The sequence below is a fragment of the Manihot esculenta genome, chromosome 9 (genome assembly GCF_001659605.2).
Source record: "Manihot esculenta cultivar AM560-2 chromosome 9, M.esculenta_v8, whole genome shotgun sequence".
In the NCBI taxonomy this organism is placed as follows: Eukaryota; Viridiplantae; Streptophyta; class Magnoliopsida; order Malpighiales; family Euphorbiaceae; genus Manihot; species Manihot esculenta.
In genome coordinates, this window is record NC_035169.2 from 930,117 (window position 1) to 950,591 (window position 20,475).

The window sequence follows — 20,475 nt, forward strand, 5'->3', positions numbered from 1 at the left end:
ATATTTATTTACCAATTTTAAATTAAGTTTGATAATAATAATTAATTTTACTTTAAAAATAAAATATAATTGTTATAATTCTAATTATTTTAATATTTTTAATTAATATTTAAATTTATTATTTTAATAATTTTATTTAAAAAAAATAATTTAAATATTACTAAAATTATTTAATTTTTAATATTATCTTATATAATTAAATTAATTAAACTCATAAATAAGAAATTTAAATATATATTAATTTTAGATAATAAATATCTAAAATTATTTTAAAAATTAATTAAATAATAAAATAATTATTTATTTTAAAATTTAAAATTAATTATAATAAACAGCACATCTATCCAAAAAGGAAAAACATAAAATAAATCAAATTTCCCTTTTTTTCATTACCATTTTTAAATTCTCTCCGATTCTCATTAACAAGTATCCAAACATGGGGTTAGTCTGATTCAGAGCAATTGAAGGTAACCCTTCTGTTCTAATTGTCCTTCCATTCCTGTTTCCTTTTCTGGATATGATTTGTGCAAATATATATATTGCTTCGCATCGCTGATAATAGCTGTATTTTTCAACAAGTGCTCTAGCTCCGTCGATTTTGCAATGTTAGCCTCAAAGAAGTCTCTCCAAAAGCTTTACCGGTGTTGTACCATTTTTCCCTCGATGATCAATTCAGGCGATAGCTGGTTGCTCAAAGGGCACACTTCGTTCCAAGCTTCCTGTTCAGAAACTGCCAAGTAAGCGATTACCTTTTTTTTAAATAAAAAAATTTCCAGTGAGCATAGCATATTCAGAAACGAAATGGGTTTGTTTCATCATCAAGAATTGAGTTCAGAAGGCTTTCATTTGCCTCTAGTCTTTATCTCTTATGGGTAGTGGTTTGGTTAATCAATTATAATACACTTTTACTTATCATGTTCTTCCTTGATGATTTGGACGGATTAAGTTTATTCTTTTGTTTCTTTTAGTGTCCAAATTGAATAATGATTTGTTTTTCTATTCAGTGATGCACGAGAGAGGATATTTTGGAGTGGACAAAGAAGAAATGTATCTCGGGTTGGTTCCTTGACTCCGACATGTGCAGTGTTTCGTGGGAATTCTTTAGACATTGATAATCTTTGCCATGATTGGCACTTGTCAAATCGTTGTTACACTTCCCTATCAAATTACAAATCAACAAGAGGATCTTCTGATAAGGTAAATCAGCTATTTTCAGAATTATTTATTTCCTCTCTGTATATTGCAGAAAATGACATTGTAAGTCAGGGACTTATACTGTCTATTACATATCGTTTATCCTAGGCTCCTTGGTAAATAGGTTAAATCTGATCAGAGTTTGTGATTTCTTTTCCTTTTATGTTTAGTCCTGCATATTGTATCTTCTGCAACACTATTTGGTTCTTGCACTTGAAATTTTGTTCTTCCCAATGCATTGAAAGTTTTTCATTCTTATGTAATACTTGATTATGCAGCTTTTAGGAAGCATTCCCAAATATGTAAAGATGGTGGAAGTCGGTCCAAGGGATGGATTACAAAATGAGAAGGATGTTGTACCTACTCATGTGAAGGTTGAGTTGATTAGGATGTTAGTTTCTTCTGGGTTGCCTGTTGTCGAAGCAACGAGTTTTGTCTCACCAAAATGGGTACCACAGGTAAGAGATTGAATTGACAAAGGTAATCAAAATTTTCTAGAAGAGTTGTTTTGTCTATAGTTAGAACTTTCTTCAATCTTTTGGTTCATTGTCTTGTTAATATTGCTGATTGCTGTTCACTTGTCTTATTTATATCTGAATGATGTGCTTTATTATTATTTTTATTTAAAGAAAACTTATTTCATCTGTTCTTGATGTTTCAAGCAACTATTTCTTCTTCTTCTTCCTTTTTTTCTTTTTTTCCCCAAATGTAGCCTCTTTTGAATTTACATAGTGGTTTATTCTTTTTTTTTTTTTTGGGTGGTCAGGTACACTCTAAGAATTTAAATTCATTAGTTTCATTTTTGAAATGGAGAAATTTAGAATTAGTTTGTTTTCATTCTTAATTTTGACAATACATATTTTTCTTCAATTCTTTTTATCTATGATTCTCATGTAACTTATGTCTAGGAAACCCAGAGTTTTCGTAGTAGCGAAATTTCATGTATTTTCATAATGATTTTTCTTATTTAGGATTACCAAGTTGTTTTTGTCAAGATTTTGATAATGGAATTATGGGTATTTAATTTAGTTTAGAGGTATGCCTGCCTATGTTACTTCACTCTTCCTCGTATATGCATTTCTTTAATTCCCATACCTATAGCCTTTGATACTCCGACTCTTCATTTTTCCATAACATACCTGTGCCAACATGCATTTCATGGAATTCGACATGAAATATGTGTCCAGACACATATTCATGCACACGGACACTTGAGTGACATATTCATGCATAGTTCATAGAGCATTTTTTTTCTTTTGAGATGAAGATATTAAAATAAAAATAGTTGTTTGATTGTATTTTGAATGATATATTTAGTTGTATTTAATCATCTATTTATACTATAATTATTACTATATAACTTCATGTTTTTCTATTCTTGTTTATTTTATACAACATAATGTGTCCAAGTATTTGTGTCTAAACTTAAATTAATATTCCTGTATTTTCTATTTATAAAGTTGACAAAGTCAAGTATAGGGATATGCAGTTATGCACCCATTTCTAATATTCGCATCCGAGTCCAAGCAACATAGCCTATAGCATCCCTAGTTACTATGCACAGTAACCCAGTAACCACCAATCTCTCTCTCTCTCTCTCTCTCTCTTTCTGTCTATCTCTCACCAGCCCTTAGACAAAGACCACCATTTTAAGCTCTTGCCTTTAGAATCCTTGTTTTTTCCTTTCTATTTGTACTCCTCTTTTTTCATTAAATCCACTTAAAATCATAATGATAATTCTATTGATTAGTTCTAAATCCCAATTTTTATCAATTATTTAAGTTTGCCTACTATAGGAGCACTAGTAGATAGATTATTTAACCCGTAGGCAGTTAATCTGTCCTACATCAGTGCTGCCTTCTAATGCATTGCTATAATGTTTCCTGTGGTTGGATTACAGCTAGCTGATGCAACGGATGTAATGGCAGCAATTAGAGATCTCGAAGGTGCTAGATTTCCAGTGTTGACTCCTAATCTGAAAGTATGCTGCTGCAACTAGAAATTAATGCCAAAGAACAGCTCAGAACTTTCTTGGAGGTAATTTATGAGGTTTTATGCTTTTCTCTTCCAGGGTTTCGAAGCAGCTGTTGCAACTGGAGCAAAGGAAGTTGCAATCTTTGCATCAGCATCAGAATCTTTCTCAAAGTCAAATATCAATTGCAGCATTGAAGATAGTCTGATTCGTTATGGTGATGTTGCCCTTGCTGCCAGCAAACTTTCAATACCTGTTCGTGGGTATGAATTTAAACTTATATATAACCTTGTTTTGGGATTTGAGCTACATTAAATGAATTTAAACTAAGGTTAGTGTTCTCCATGCATGGAATGATAGCAGTAGCATAGAACATTATTGTTTATACTTGTGATAGTTGTTTAGAGTTAATAGGACATATTTGTGGGCTTCTGTCATGGTTAGAAATATTATTTCGGATATCAGAAGTCTTAGGGCACATCATCATGTGTAGACCTAAAGAGATGGTGAGCTGACTTGCAGAGCAGGTACAAAAGGAATTGGTGAAGTCCAAGATTTGGTTTATTTAATGGGAAGTGTAGTTAGTTTTTGGAAGACGAGAGACCCTTGGGAAGACACACGTAATACACTTTAGTTATGTTTATCTTTGGCAAGGTTTAGATTATGCAGTATGCACAAAACATATTCAATCAAACACACATTGAGAAAGATAGTAAGGAGGTTGACATGGGAACAAAAGGGAATGAGGAATGTGATTTTGTGAGATAGTATTGGCCATACAATTAATCAAGTAATAAGCAGTAAGAACAATGTGCTCCCCAAAAACAAAATGGAGAATGCAGTATATGAGTAAGGTGTGGCTGTTTTAAATAAGATTCCTTTTCTTACACTCGGCTACCCAAGTTCATTGAGGAGCATGAGTGCAATAAGATTGCTGAAAAATTCCTTAAGAAGCCATGAAGGTTTAACAAGGAAGAATAGTTATTCTCGTGTATTATTACTAGGGCTATGCATGGTTCTTGGAGGTCTGAAATCAAACCAAAGGACTGTATCGAATTGAATCTCAATAAAAAAAGAACCGATAGTGTAGGAAACAAACTGTACATAGTTGACAATTGATTCTAGCTAATATATCTTAGATATTTGGTAAATTATATTTAACTGTTACTTTTGGTATATAAAATGACTAATAAGGTATATTATCAATTTATTATATTAATGAAATAAATATAAAAGTACTAATTTATTATATAAATTATACAATAATTAAAAACAAAATTTTAGTATGTAAAATCTTTTATGTACATTATAATGTTATCATATTATAATAAATATTATAAATAGTTTAATTATTATTTATAGTATTTTTAATTTATGTATTATGTATTGTAATTTTAAATAATTTATTGATGTAAAATTTTTTATTTTTGAAAAATTATAATTAATAAATTTTAAAAGGGTAATATGGTCTAAATAAAAAATAAATTCAAAATAGCTACAAGCTAATGGGAAACAACTCTAATTCTAGAGCTGATTCAAAATGCAGTTGCTATGCCTCATATCAGCTGCCTATCGGCTATACTTTAGTTGTTTTTTTTTTTTTTAACTTGCTAAACATCTTGTTAGTTGTTTGGATGTTTACCAGCTACAGCTGCATCCAAATTCCAAAATCTAAACTAAACACTCCTCTAGCTATTTGATTATGGTTCCAAAAAACCAATTTTTCATATAAATTTTTTAAAAGATTTTTAACATACTATGGTTCTAATATATAATTTCAGTAAACTTTTATATATTTATATACAATAAGTTTATGTATGTGTGTATATATATATATATATATATATATATATATATATATAAAGAGTTATTAACATTATAATATAACTTTATATTCTAGTTACTAATTAAAGATTTCTAATCGTATAATTTAACTAGTTTAATTAGTTAGTTATAGTTTGTCTTGTCCAAATATACTATCTATACACTATCTGCGCATCAATAGAATCTACATTATATTAATAGAATATACACTAATAAAATCAACTTTAATTATATATGTGTATGTATTTGTATTGTTATTATTATCCATTATATGCATATGAAATAGTTGTTAATAATTTAAAATAACCATATATTCTAATTAGTTACTAAAGATTTCTAACCAGATAATTTAAATAATTCAATTAGTTAATTATAGTTTGTTTTGTCTAGATAGACTATATATTCATTATGTCCGTAGCAATAGAATCTATATTAATGGAATATAAATTAATGTAAGCAATTATAGTGTATATGTGTGTTTACTTGTAATTGTTATTATTACCTATTATACGTTTATTAAATAGTTAGTAACAATATAAAATAACCATCTATTATTATTAATAACCACACATTCTTTTTTTTTTTTTGTCAAAAACCACATATTCTAGTTAGTTATTAACGATTTCTAATTATCTAATTTAACTAATTTAATTAATTATTTATGGTTTGTCCACTCAAATATATACCATTTATGTACACTTTCTCCATATTAATCGAATATATATATCAATGGAAAATAAATTAATAAAATCAATTTTAGCTATAGTTTTAGGATGTAAATTTTATTGCAATAGCCGAGAACCAAATCGTGACCGTTTTGAAACTGAAACTGAAATTAGAACTGAATTGGAACTGAAATATATAGTACTAAAATTGTGATTCCAGTACTGGTTCTAAGAAATTCACAGCTTTTGATCCATTTATTAAAGTGACAGTGGAAATAGTGGGAGAAAGGACAAGAGTGGATAAATTCTTTTTATTATCAGAGATGTGGTCAAAAGCACTAGAACTAAGGTTCTTTGCTCCTGTAGAGGTTTGAGTTTTATAGGACAAGAGATTTTTATACTGTGACGCACATGCAAGAGGGTGATCATTGTTTGGTGTCCTATTATTATAAATATTGTTCAATCAGTCCAAGTTAGGTGACTATCTTATCAATAATCATTTTGGAAATTATATAGACCTAGATGACAAAATAAGAGGAAACAAAGGCTATATGAGTTAATGATATAAATGTTATTGGAGAGAAAACCAACTACCATGAGCAAAAAGATCATCCAAAAGCATTTGCAAGCCATTGAAAACTACTGTGATAAAGAAAGACCAAAAAATCCAACAGGCCGAGAAGTAGGTGAGGGTCAAAATAGGGTCACCATACTTAGGTGAGATATCTGGCAGCAATTGGACAAGAAAAAGTCTTTGGAAGTGGTCTTGTGGCGTCGGCGCATGGAAGTGGCCAAACACATTGGAGCTACGTTTAGCTTGTTTCCAATGATGCACTTCAGGGTAGCTACTTGTTGGCATATGGCACTCCTAGTGTTGGGGTGCTGGATGAAAAATCTTCCACACTTGTTGATGAGTCCCCTGGAAATGGATCTTGTCATGCGTTGGTGGACTAGGAAGTCTCCTTAAACAGCAACCTTTCCTTTGCCTTTGTTTCTGCCCTTGCATGCTAAACCTATGGTGAATGTGAAGAGCTCAATGGAGGGACAAAACAAAAGAAGATAATTCCCTGAAAATGGATCTTAGATAAACCAGATCTAAGAAGATATTTAAGAAAGACAGGACAGAAGAAGTCATTGTATTTGTGTAGTCAACTCAATATCCAGAATCTTCCTCTTGCAGTAGTTACCTTTAACTCTTGATTCTGTTGTTGATTTGGATAAATTTACCCCTCAAAGGAAAGTGGTCAGGACCTACACCAAACATCCTATATCTAACTTTGCTTTTTATGATTCTCCATTACTCTCCTATAGAGACTTTGCCTTATCCATTTCCTCGATCAGAAGGAAGCCTTTAAAGATCCTAAGTGGAAAGGAGCAATGATCAAAGAAATGAAAGTTTTGGCTGAAAATGAGATTTGAAAACTTGTCACTTTTTTTGGAAAAAACTAGTTGGCTACAAATGTGTGTTTGAAATACAAAACTGATGGTACAATTGAAAGATCTAAGACCCGTTTGGTTGCAAAGAGGTTCACTCAAACTTATGGAGTGGATTACTAGGAAATGTTCATAATCTGATTCTAAAAGAAGATAAAGATAACTTCATAATCTGATCCTAAATCTGATCGATATAAGTTTAGCTCCTCAATCCTTCTTGTTGAGAGTCCTATGTCATTGATATAGTTTCCCTACAAATGAGTCCATAACACTTGTTTAAGGGAAATGGGTAGTTTGGGGAAATTTGATTAAAAAAAAAGAGCTGGGACTGAAACCCTAAGCTTTGATACTACTATGAAGAAACATAAGAGGAGAGATTTGGAAGAATAAGATTGCTTGATTATTCCCTTTAAGTAATGAGGTTTATATATAGTTTGTCAATAAATCAATAGAATCAATTGCTACAATTGATCTTAATAATCAATCTCATAATTTACAGAATCACAGATTCACGCACAATCAACCTTTATGCATAACAAATTAGTTACCAACTAAAAATGTCTCAAAATTTCAGCAGCACAACTGTGGAATTCGAAGTCATTTGTGTCCAAGATTGTTTGGTTAATGTGATATTTTAGCTTCTGTTTGGTTCACATGCTCAGTGCATTCTTTGCTTTCCTCTTCTTCTTTACTCTATCTCTCTCTCTCTTCCTTTTGCTTTACTGTTTCATCTTTTGGAAGTGGAAAGCAAGTAGTGATTTTGGTTGTATCATAAAAAAACGAGGCTTTTTTTTAAAAAAAATAAGGGGACAAAATGACCAAGCATTTTATCTTTGACTTTGTTTTTCCTTCTCTTTCTTTTGATTTGGAGATGTTTAATATTCCATATCAATGAAGAGATGTGCTTGTTTTCTCATATTTGGTACTCAAAGCTCATTTTTGGTTAAAAGTTTTGCTACTCCATTATTATGAAAGCTTTAGTAGATTAACCTAGTAATTACTTTTACTCTTGTTAGATATATATCATGTGTTGTGGGGTGTCCAGTAGAGGGAATGATATCTCCATCAAAAGTAGCATATGTTGCTAAACGACTTTGTGATATGGGTTGCTTTGAAATTTCTCTTGGTGACACAATTGGTGTTGGTACTCCTGGTAATGCCTAAAACTTCCTTTTGCTAGTACTAAGCACTTTGTTTTGTGGAATGGGATAGAATTGGAACCGAATAGTTCTTTCATGGCATTGTATCACTATCTCTAATTATACGTGGAATTTGTACTTAACAAATCTAAAGAATAATTTATTATAGATATGCAATATTTTATTGTACATTGTAAAATTTAGTTGAACTTTGACATGATGAAGCAGCTATTCCGAGATATATATATATATATATACTCACACATACATATACATATATATGTGTAGATAGATTTTTTCACTTTTGACTTAAAGACGAGGAGCAACTTTTCTAATTCTATCCTATGCTATGAACTGAAGGAAGCTGTAGTGCTTAATTTCCTTGTTGGATGGTTAGAACTACAATGCAACTTTGTGTAGTTAAATGCATGCTGAACTCACAAGGGCCATCATCTAGAGCAAATGAGGGGCATGCCTTAGAGATTGAGGTGCAATTGTACACATAAAAAGGAAATAAAATAAAATGAAGAAGTTAAAGAAGAAAAGGAAAAAACAAAGAAACCTTTTTTTTTTTGGGGGGGGGGGGGGTGGTTTTGGGAATACCTTATCTAGGAATTCTCTTCTCTCTCTTAGACATCTTTGGCCTGCCGACTTTCTAATTTATTTGTTGCAACATTTATGGTTCTATTTGTTCTCCCATTCTTTTTGTTGGGGTTATATTATAAACACTGGTGCAAAGAATAGAAAGGATTTGTAAGTTCCATCTCTTTCTGAGTTCATTTCAAGGTTCAGTTCTATATATTTCCTGACTGGTCTTTTTAACTGCTATGTAATAATTACTAAGAGTTTTAAGAAATTTAGAAAGCCTATTTAGAATTTGATACAACTTTTTGATTGACATCCATACTTTCCAACAGGCCAACCCATTAAACAAGGCAAAACCCTTGTGTCATTTTTCAATTATAGATCCTTTTTTTTTTTTTATAATCAATTTTAGCTCAATTCTCAGGTTTGTATTATTTATAGTCCACTATCAAAATTGAAAATTTGAGATGTTGACATGGCTAATGGCATGCTGAATAATGTTAATATTTTAAATATGGCTGCTAACATGGTAAAAATATTTTACTTCATATATGATTGTTGGTGTGGCATAAAAGCATTTCCTGCGTTTTCTAGTTATCTAAGAAAATTTGTCTTGCTAATTTTTTCCCCCATTGTTTGACAAGCTTCTCTTGCTTTGCCCGTTGGACTTTCTTGGTATCTGAGTTTTACAGTTCCATTTCACCATTGGGATGTTCTGCCTCAAACTTTAGCTAGAACAATGTTGCTTGTCCCCAAAATAAACAACAACAAAAAAAAATAACTGTTTAAATTTATTTACTTGGTTACATGTTATCATTTGATTTTATTCTCCCTTCCCATGACTCAGGTACTGTAATTCCAATGCTTGAAGCTGTTCTTGATGTTGTCCCTGTTGATAAGCTTGCTGTGCACTTTCACGACACCTATGGTCAAGCTCTTTCAAATATTCTAGCATCACTCCTAGTAAGCGTCATTCTTCATGTTTTCTTAAAAGAAAAAAATCATGGCAGATTACTGACACCTACAGTAATGTTCTAAGGAGATCTTTTTCAGTCTGCATCTCAGTTTATTTTGTTTCTGTTCGAGATGTCAAATCCATGTTTGTTCACAAGTCCCACATTGTCACGATGATTCACCTGCCAACTACTTTTCTATCAGCCGAGGTTTAGAGGAAGTTGGGTGGTTGATTGGTGGCCATCATGATTTCATTCCAGCGGTTGTTCACATGTTTAGTTTTTGACGCATCACTTGTCTCACTTCCCCATTCCAACAGTGACATTTATAACTTCTCATAGAGGTCTAGCAAAGATTGAGTATGGTTGCTGATATACTATCAATTTATGCTTTTTCTGCTGTTTCTGTTCAAACAAACACAATATATTACATACATTATATATACATATATAATGCGTACATGTAATTTAATGAGTACTATACCTGCTTTCTTTTTTTTTTTTTGGGGGGGTTTTAAAGGAATCTCTCTATATCTTTTTGCCAGATGGGGATCAACACTGTTGATTCATCAGTATCTGGTCTTGGAGGTTGCCCATATGCTAAGGGGGCTTCTGGTAATGTTGCTACTGAAGATGTTGTCTACATGCTCAATGGTCTTGGAGTTGAGACGAATGTGGATCTCCAAAAGGTCATATTAGCAGGAAATTTCATCTGTAAGCATTTGGGGCGGCCTTCTGGTTCAAAAGCAGCAATTGCCTTGAGCAAAGTAACAGCTCATGCCTCCAAACTTTAAGATATTACTAGAGCAGGATGATATCACAATCATGGTATGCAGAAATGTCTTTCAAATTTCTTAATCATGCATTATGACATGCTCTGCTTTCAAAATGAAATACATTAATATACAATCCCTTTAGTTGCTTCAAGAATGCACATGTAAATTTTTGTTAATGGATATTTATCATGCAAAGTACCTTTAAATTACTTCCTTGGGTGCGATGTCCATTCTGTGTTTGTGAAACAGAAGATTGATTCAAGAATGATCATATGAAGAGGGGAAATATAAAAGATTCAATGGTTGGGGAAATTCCTTTTATTTCTTCGCATTGAATTTGAACTTATTTGTATCACTAGGCTAAGACAAGAAGAGCTTTTGAGAATTCACTTGTTCAATTAATAAATTAATCATTCTGGTGTGTATAGTAATGTGCTTTGTTGTTAGCCAAAAAAAGAAAAACATTTCAATATAAAGAACCACGATTTGTGGTTGAAATAAGAAAAACACAGAATTTAGAATAGGAAATGTAAGTTCACTTTACTTCTTATTGCCTAACATGTAGAGCAGAATTTTCCTTAAGCTTGAAACATCCCATGCAGCATTAGCTAAGGATTTGCTTGACCTTTACGTCATTAAGAGAGACTTCCTCCTGTCTAAATAAGGATTCCAATCTAAGACACCACTTCTAATCTTTTCCCAGATGTCTTGATTGAAAATATAATTCCTTTCTATACTTTCAGAATTGGGATTGATGTTTCCATGTAAATGATAATAGAAGCCACGGAAAATTTGCTTGATCTTGACATCTTTTATGCAATGGTTCCAGCAGGAAACAGGAAGAGACTTGTAACAACGACTCTCTCCATCAATTGGCTTCTTGTATGAGAACTGAAACATTTGATGAGCACTATAGTAAGCAAAGGTACAAACAAAATCCCAAGGGTTCATTTTCCATTTTGTTTTTACTGATTTATTACTTCAAGCTCAGAAAACACTTGTGTGGATAGAAATTGGATATACCTTAATTTTATACAATACAACATTTTAACTTGGTTGAGCACATATGCCAGGATATAGATAAAACTTTCGAAGTTCATATGCATTTGTTTCAATATATTATAAGGAAGAAAAAACAAACTTAAGTAATGGCAGTGACTGTCTTCACAATGGGAATATTACTCGAGTAAACCCACAACGCAAGTACCATTTAGTTACAGCACACTGGAATCACTTGGCAACAAAAAGTAGATCTCAAGAAACTATTTCATTGTAATTCCAAAATGAAATGAATACCCATATAAATTAATATCATACCTTAAAAAATGATTTTACTGGGCAATTTATATAGATACTTTCTAGATGAGGAGAAATCCACAGCAAAGCATCCACAAGTAAAGCAATTGGAAGTTCATTGCTGATACTGTTGATTGAAAGCTTCAATTCTTTCACTTTAAGCATTGGAGGCTGTAGGAGACGTCTCATTTTGCTAGGAATAATGTAACTCTGCAAAGATAAATGACACAAACTTAAGTGCTAGTAATCCCAAGGGAATGACTAATTCAAAAAATAAAAGTTTAATATTCTAATGATAGCAACATTAGACTTGTTACAATTATTTATTACTAATTTTGTTTAAGAAATTATCAATATAGATAGAAATATACAGTATTGCATTAAAAATAATACAATATCAGATAGAAAATATACTTTCTAAATTAGTAATAAATGATAGTGCTTAATAAAGCTTAACAAGTACAAAGTTGTACTCCTTAGAATAATCAATAGAAATTAGAGGTAGGCATACCTTTCCCGTTCTACCTTTCAAGACCACCATCCTGAAAGATTGATTGAACTTGTCAAGCAATTCAATCAATCTAGCATACCAAGAAATTTCCATAGTATTGGATTCAAAATTCAAATGAACCTCAGGTAAGATCAACCCGTTTGAAGAAAATGAAATTATATCACCACAATATGAGAGGACATGTAGATTAGGTGTATCAATCTGAATTGTAGCCACCCCTTGACATGACTTTATGCTCAATCTATGAAGTCTGTAACTGGAAATCTTTAGAGTCTCCAACATATCGCATTCAGACAAGCGCAAGCTTTCCAAATGAGGAAATCTCTTCAATTGCTCATGCATCCATGCATCAGTTATGGGAGCTCCAGTTATTGCTAAGCTCTTCAAATTTTTAGAAACCACCTTTAGTACAGAAGGCAAAGATGAACCTTCTAAGGATAATGAATGAAGATTTGGTGCTTCCATCTCAAGATGCTCAAGATGAGTATATTCCACATGGAACTTGACTAGATTGGCAAGATTAAAAATCTGTAGCTTCGTAATACCATAGCAGCTAATGAAGCTCATTTCTTCAATACTAGGAGACCCAGCAACTAGTTTGCATATAACAATATCATCTGCAAAAACACATTTTAGAGACAACTTCTTCAAGAAAGGTAATCTTACCTCATTGATAGAGGGCAGAATATGCAGGTTGCAGTATCTCAATTCCAAAATCTGTACTGAAATTGCATTGAAAACGGCTGGAGGCACAGAGTAGGTACACTTTTCAGACAGGGTGGTTGCAGCAACTACAATTTTCAAGTGCTTGACATTACTCTCTAGGGCATAGCCAACCCATCTATCCATATTGGAAACCATTTCTAGATCGTCATAAACCCAAGGCACTTTAAGCTTAAATTTGATCAGATTAGTCCTCTGACTACGTCGGCTTAACAAACACTGTTCACTATATTTGTATAACTCCTGAATCTTCTGCGTGATCTCAGAGTTGCTAGGAAGTTGTCTAACTCCAGTTAAGAGCATCCAGTCTAAATCAATTTTCAAAATGGGGAATGTCTTCCATGCATCTAACCATGTTTTCGACAATGCACTAGTTCGAGCTATATCTTTAGTGGAGAGAAAGGACAATATGTTATGCAATATAGGCTTTGGCAATTCAGATATATAATCAAAGGTTTCTGTGTTCTTCATGCTTGTGTTTAGCAGATTCTTGATGCTAATTGAACTGCCTGTTCAAGGATAGCTTATAGATTAGAAGATAAAATAATCCTGAAATTTTAAATATTTACACTATGTTTCCATGTTCCTTAACTGGATTACCAGTATGTCGAAATAGGATTAATAAATGAAATTTTATGCCCAAACACATTACATAAGCAAGTTAATACACAATTAAACACACCAATTGTGTGGTTTGCCACTTGAATGAACCATAACACTAGCTCAATCAAACAAGCTGTTCCACCAGCTAAAAGCAACATCAACAACACAACCAGCCCCAGCGTAGCAATGGCAATTTTAAAATCACCCAATCAGGAAAGAGTCAGCTCAAAATCCATAAACATCAAATTCAAAAAACATCAAACTCAAGTTGAACCCTTGATTTCCTTCTTAAAAAATAGTAAAATTTTTATCACAATAATAATAAAGGCAAACATAAGTACCTGATAAAGAAATTAACCTTTTGAATCAACTCTTTAGAGCAGTGAAATTCATGAAGAAAACTGAAGCAAATATTGCCCCACTATATATGTATATCGGATTGGGACCAATATGATTTTTTTTTTTTTTTTTTTTAAAATACAGTCGGGTTCCTAATAGGATTTAATTTCAGAACTCAGTCTCAATACAACTTTGATACTATCTTTTTGTTAGAAGTCCTTGTATAATATAGGACTCGGAGCTTGTGTTTTCACAGATAGAACTTGGACTCTGGATTTCTTTTTTTCCTTTCCTGTTTGAAATAGGCTTGCTTAAATTTGTTTTTAATATTAATTAAATTCTTAATGCTGTTAAATTAATTAACTATAAATTTTAATTATTTTAAGTAATTAAATTTAGCCAAATGTCCTTAAGGGAATTGATTTATTATTATTTTTTATTTAAATTTGGAAAATTAATTTTGTATGTCAATAAATTATTAAACAATAAAAAATAGGTAAACAAAAATATGGATGAACTCATTAATGTAAAAGCAAATTTTAATAAATCTTTTGGTTACCATGCCGTATTCAAAATTCCTCACGATACTGAGGTACTAACAAGACCTTGAAGAGTCTAACTGGTCATGGGTATTTGCAAGAGTTGAAACGGCAGCGTTTAATAAAGTTTATATGAACGTAAAATTCCACTTTGCTTGCCATTTATAATAAGAATTTCATTTAATCAAGTATGAGAAAGCCGTGAAGTAACCAATGATCACAAGAATCAACACTCTTATTATCCCTTTAAAGAAGAAAATTATTTGCATCATTTACTATACTATTACACATTATTTATATTTGTTTTATATATTAATTATTTATTTTTTATTAATAATAATAGCCAATTAAATTTGGTCTTCTATTGTTATAATATTAAATTATTATCATTTATTTATATTTAATTAAAGTTTTTTAGAAAGATAATCATTAAATAAAATTTAAAAAAATATACCACTTTACTCAATTTTATCATCATAAATAAAATATTACAAATATGGGATAAGTATGCAATTTTTTATTTTATTTATTAATATTTGTTATTTAATCAAATTATTATCATTATATATTTAATACATTTAGTTATTTATTTATAAAAAAAATTATTTTAAAATGTGACAAAATTTAAATGTTAAAATAATTCTTCAATAAATTTGAGTTTAAATAAAAAAATTAATGAATCAAATTAAAGATTTATAAATAAAAAAATTAAAAAATCCATTTCAAAAAAAATAATATAATATAATAAATTTGTAACTATCAAAATTATATAGGGACATTACCCATTTTTTCTAGTTAATTTATTTGTTAATTTTAGTGATATGATTTGATTACTGACTTTAGACATAAATTAGAATATTTAATTATTTACTTTCTATTTAATCGTAATTCTTTATATATGAATAGTTATGTAAATCACTTATAGAGATTAAAAGTGAAATACAAAAATACTATAAAATTTACTAAAATTTTTTATAGTATCAGAACTTTTTCCTAATTTTAGGATTTAAATTCAAGTTTTCTTTTTTAAGATTTCTAAAACTCTACATCTACCTTTTTGGTACTACCCTATTTATTTAGAGACCTTTTCACATCTCACCACCACCACCAAAAGGATCGCCGGACTGTCATCGGCCAGCCGTACGCTGAAAAGCCACATGTGTGAGGCTCACGTGCCCTTCCTTCCCGACGCGTGAGATCTGACAGACGCTACTTCGCTGCTCACTCCACTTCGACACTGTTTTCGACCCACTTTTCGGCCATCCCGTGCTGCTACCTGGTCCTTTGCTGATTTGGTTGGACTCTCTTATGTGTACAACTTTGGGTACCTCCTATTCATTTACGGTTCATTTATTTTTACTATGGCAGAGGGTAAAAAGTCTTGATTCCTAACTCTAATAATCATTAATTATAAATTAGTTCTGTAAAACTTGATAGAACCAATTATCTTGCTTGGTCAAGGTCTTATTTGTTGTTTATCAAGACTAGAAGATTGTAGAGCTATATCACTGGGAATAAGAAGGAACTAGATGAAAGTGATTCAATTTTTTTTCGATGGGAATCAGATAATTATCTTGTTATGATATGGTTACTTAATTCTATGCAATCTCGTATTTCCAAATCCTATTTGTTAATTGATACTACTGCAAAGATATGGAAGGCTTTGTCTTTAACTTATTCCAAAATTGGAAATGGTACCCAAATTTATGGCATTCGAAATAAAATCTATGTTACTAAGCAATGAGAAATGACTATCTCCCAATTTTATTCTGAGTTATGTGGTTTATGGTAAGAGCTTTACTATCAGAACTTGATTGTACTGGAAATGCAATCAAATTTCAAAAAAGGAGCGGATCTATGATTTTTTTGCAGGGTTGAATAATGAATATGATCCAATTCGGGTCCAAATGTTGGGAAAAAATCATTTTCCTTCTCTAGAAGAGGCCAATGCTCATGTTCAACAAGAGAAAAGTCGCCGACATGCTATGCTCTATATTGCACTAGTTGAAAAGGCTGGATTGACTACTAATTTGAGTATACTGCAACCTCCTAATTCTGAGAAAGATCACCTGCATTGTGACTATTATGGGCAACCGAGATATACCAATGAGGCTTGCTGGACGTTACATGGTCATCCCACTAGAGGCCGTGGAGAGAAACAAGGTACCACTAGAGCTCAAGCTAATTTAGCAGAAACTGTGGAGGAGTCCTTTAAGGAGACAGCAGCTGCTGAGTCCCTTTCCCCTAATGAAATTCATAGTCTTAAGCGACTCCTATCTCATATTGACACCTCTTCCTCCTTTGGTGCCACATTTAACTTTATAAAGTCAGATAATGCTTTCTTTTTTGATATTGTTCTATGGATTATTGATTCTGGTGTAAATAGACACACGACAGACTTTTCTAAAGGTTTTCTCAATTATTTTTTTCTCTAACTAAAGACAGTGTCAAAATTGCCGATAGCTCTTTTATTCCCAGGAACAAGTTTTATTTTTTATGCATCTAATATTAAATTATATGTTTTTCATGTTTCCTGTTTTTCTATCAATCATTTATCTATCAATACTATCACTAGTACTCTTAACTGTAAAATTGAATTATTTTCAGATCATTGTGTTATTCAGAAACTTCTCACAGGGAAGAGGATTGGTAATGGTAGACTGGCAATGGTAGACTGGCAATGGTAGACTGTATAATGGCCTATACATGTTGGAAGGTGTTTCAAGTTTTTCAATATCTAAGTCTATTTTGGATAAAATAAAGATGTTAATCAGAAAATAATATAGTGATACAAACAGTTAGGACATCCATTATTATAATTTAATAATTCAATTAGATGACTAAAGACAATATTTATTTTGAAATTGTGTTAAAATATTTAAATTAAAAGAAAAAATTATATAAATTAAATAATTTTAATTTTATTTAAATTATGAATATATGATATTATAACAATATAATATATGTTATATACACATACACACAAAAGGAAAATATTGAAAATGCTAAAAACATATATAATAATTTATTATTATAACAATAAAAAATTAGTTTATATGCTATTGAAATTAAAATAAAGTATTTAAATATAATAATATTCTAATTTTTTAGAATTATAAGCTAATTAAAAAAATAATTATATATTATAATAATAAATAATTTAATTTAAATAGTTGGTAAAAATCAATATATTATTGTAATTATATTAACCTCTATAATAACCTGCATAGTACTATAAAAAATTGGAAGGATATTTAATAGTAACAATAAAAAAAAGTACTAATTTTAAAATTTAGCAAAAAAAATATTTTAATTTTAATTGAATTTTTAAAATTACAGAGGTTTAATATATTTTGAAAATACAGAATTAACTGATTAATGTGACTATAAATTATGTGAATTAAATATTAATTTTTCCATATAACTATTGATATAGTGGAGAAGTGGCTGGCACATAGGGAGAATAAAAAATCATAGGTGCAGTGGGACCTGCCTTATAATCATTCAGGACAAAGAAAATTAAGATGGGTAATCCATTTCTTCACTGTGATCATTCAATTCATTTGATTTTAAGGTAGATAGAATTGAATATATTTAAATTAAAATTAAAATTTTAAATTAAATTAATCGAATCAAATAAATTAAAAATTAAAGTTTTAATATTTATAAAATCAAATTGAATCGATTTTAGTTAGAAATTAAATTAAATCGAATCGATTTAATTCAATTCGATTTGATTTGATTTAATCAATTTGAATTTTTAATAAATTTTTTATTTTTTATAATTTATTTTAATAAAATTTAATTGAAATATTTTTATTTTAATATAATCTAATCTCTCAATATTATTGAAAATAATATATTATTATCGATTCGATTTAAATTTTTAATTTTTTTTATTAAAATCAAATCGAACTGAAATAATTAAAATTTTTAAAATTAAAAACTTAACTAAACTAAAATAAATAAAAAATCAAATTAAAATTTTAAATTAATTTAATTCAATTAATTTTTTTAATTTAAACCGAATGGTGTTCATTTTTACTTACTTCTTGAATTTAAAATTTTCAGATAAAAAAATTCTCATAATAATATTGAAATTTACTAAAATGTTATTATTTTTAATTACTTTTTACCATTTAATTATTTAATTTTTACAATTTAAAAATCATAACTATTCACTCCCTATAATTTTAACTGACTATAAAAATAAAATAGTAACATTAAATTGTATTTAATTTTTTGTGAAAATAAAATTCATAATTTAAATTATTAAATATTTACATTTGGTGAAATTGCAATCATTCTAATTTTGAACACCTAATGATAATTGATATAGAATGAGAAATAAAGTATTGGTCCCTATGGGAAATAGTGCAAATGTAATTCAGCAACGGAAACTGCAAACAATTAAAGCAACCAATAGTAATACCCTGAGAAAATCAATTAAGCAGAGGTGAATTTATTACACCAACCGCTTCATTAATTGCATTAATTTTTTAACAGAAATAAATATATTTATATTTTTTTATCTTTATAAAAATAAAATTTTTAAAAGAAAATACAAAAAAAAAAAAAAATTAACAGTATTCTTGCTTCCTCAGTAAAAATCTCAAACCTAACTATCATTTACATCTGTAAGATTACTTGAACCAGCTCTGGAACAAGTCCTGAAGCAGCTTCAAGCAACAAAAATGCTCATAAAAAGGAAAGAAGTAAAAAGTTAAAGGAAAAAAGGGGAAAAAGAAAAGAAAAGAAAAGAAAAGAAAAGAAAATCTCACAGCTGAAACAGAATTCAAGCTTCCTCACTGTAGAAATAACTTATCTGTTGTGTAGAGGATTTGGTCCTGTGTAGATTTTCCTTTTCTCAGCACCAAAAATTTCATCAGGATCCTTGTTAGAATTTTTTCCTTTAAATACACCATTAGAGTTTTCAAGGCTGAGATGATGATGATGATGATCAGAAGCAGAAGCTGAAGCAGACCTACCTTTGAATCTACTGAACTTTCCATACCCAACAGCTGAACAAGGAGTCTCTAGCTGTGACATTATCAACAGAAGAAGATATAAGCAAGCTAGCTTTCTTCTAAAACCCATCTGCTTCTTCTTCCTTGTAACCCAATTCATGGCATGGAAAACTTTTAACACAAAATTCTCTTTTCGTCTCTCACTCTTTCTAAGAAGCTGAGGAGTTTGTGGTATGAGCTTTTGGGTTGATGTTTCTTTCTTTCTTTCTTTTTGTTGTTTTTTTTTCCGGGTTCTGATATCAAGAAGCTTTTTGGTTGTTTGTTTAGAGGCCTTTAGCCTAGGAATTTGAAGAAGAGAGGCAAGTCAATGAGAGGTTAGAGTCAAAATGCATAGGATTTGCTGCTTTGTTTTTAAATATAGAAATGGGTTTTTAGAGAGGGTGTCATTGGCAACTTTGTTTGCTGATTTCAGAGCCTAAAGTCTGCTTGCTGAGAAAGAAAAGTGTTCAATTCCCTAATCTGAAAGTGAAAGCTCCTTCAATGGATTCTAAAAGCTTTTGCTTTCTATGGGTTTGTGACTTGTGTGCAACTGATCTTGTTGCTAATTACATGTGAGAAAAGACAATATCCTTTTCACATTACATATAATAGTAAAAAGTATCATTTAGTCCTTATAAAGTAGTAAAATTAATTATTTAGTATATTCATTTTATGAAATAAACAAATAATCTCAGTCTTTTTTAGACCCTTCACTATTTAATCTATCCATTTTCAGATCGTTAAATATTATCCATCTTTTAAAATTTTATTTAATAAATTATATAAATTAATTATTATAATTTTATTTAATTTTATCTTATTTTTAAGAAATTTTTAAAAATATTTCTTAATATTTAATACAATTTAATATATTTAAAATTAATATAATTAAAAAATTAATAAAAAAATTATATTT

The 20,475-nt window shown here is 30.1% G+C and overlaps 2 protein-coding genes across 7 annotated transcripts; one reads left to right on the forward strand and one right to left on the reverse strand.

The window, feature by feature from the left end:
- The first annotated feature begins 358 nt into the window (after positions 1 to 358).
- On the forward strand, positions 359 to 16,357 carry LOC110623394 (hydroxymethylglutaryl-CoA lyase, mitochondrial). 6 transcript variants are annotated; one of them, XM_021768321.2, is made up of 10 exons: positions 359 to 467; positions 588 to 737; positions 1,005 to 1,197; positions 1,473 to 1,652; positions 3,095 to 3,175; positions 3,266 to 3,429; positions 8,106 to 8,242; positions 9,661 to 9,776; positions 10,312 to 10,594; positions 11,372 to 11,607. In XM_021768321.2, the coding sequence occupies exons 2-9, from the start codon at positions 604 to 606 to the stop codon at positions 10,558 to 10,560; spliced, it is 1,254 nt and encodes a 417-aa protein (XP_021624013.1). In that variant the 5' UTR covers positions 359 to 467; positions 588 to 603; the 3' UTR covers positions 10,561 to 10,594; positions 11,372 to 11,607. The 6 variants fall into 6 exon arrangements, 4 of the variants coding, with proteins under 4 accessions (XP_021624013.1, XP_021624011.1, XP_021624012.1 ...); XM_021768319.2 differs by having other exon boundaries at positions 364 to 467; positions 580 to 737; XR_006352059.1 differs by lacking the exon at positions 359 to 467 and adding an exon at positions 15,634 to 16,357 and having other exon boundaries at positions 474 to 737; positions 11,375 to 11,467.
- Positions 11,170 to 13,543, reverse strand: LOC110623392 (putative F-box/FBD/LRR-repeat protein At1g78760). The gene is made up of 4 exons (XM_043959796.1): positions 12,350 to 13,543; positions 11,860 to 12,048; positions 11,725 to 11,766; positions 11,170 to 11,433 (listed from the first exon to the last, which is right to left on the reverse strand). The coding sequence occupies exons 1-4, from the start codon at positions 13,541 to 13,543 to the stop codon at positions 11,170 to 11,172; spliced, it is 1,689 nt and encodes a 562-aa protein (XP_043815731.1).
- Positions 16,358 to 20,475: the final 4,118 nt, after the last annotated feature.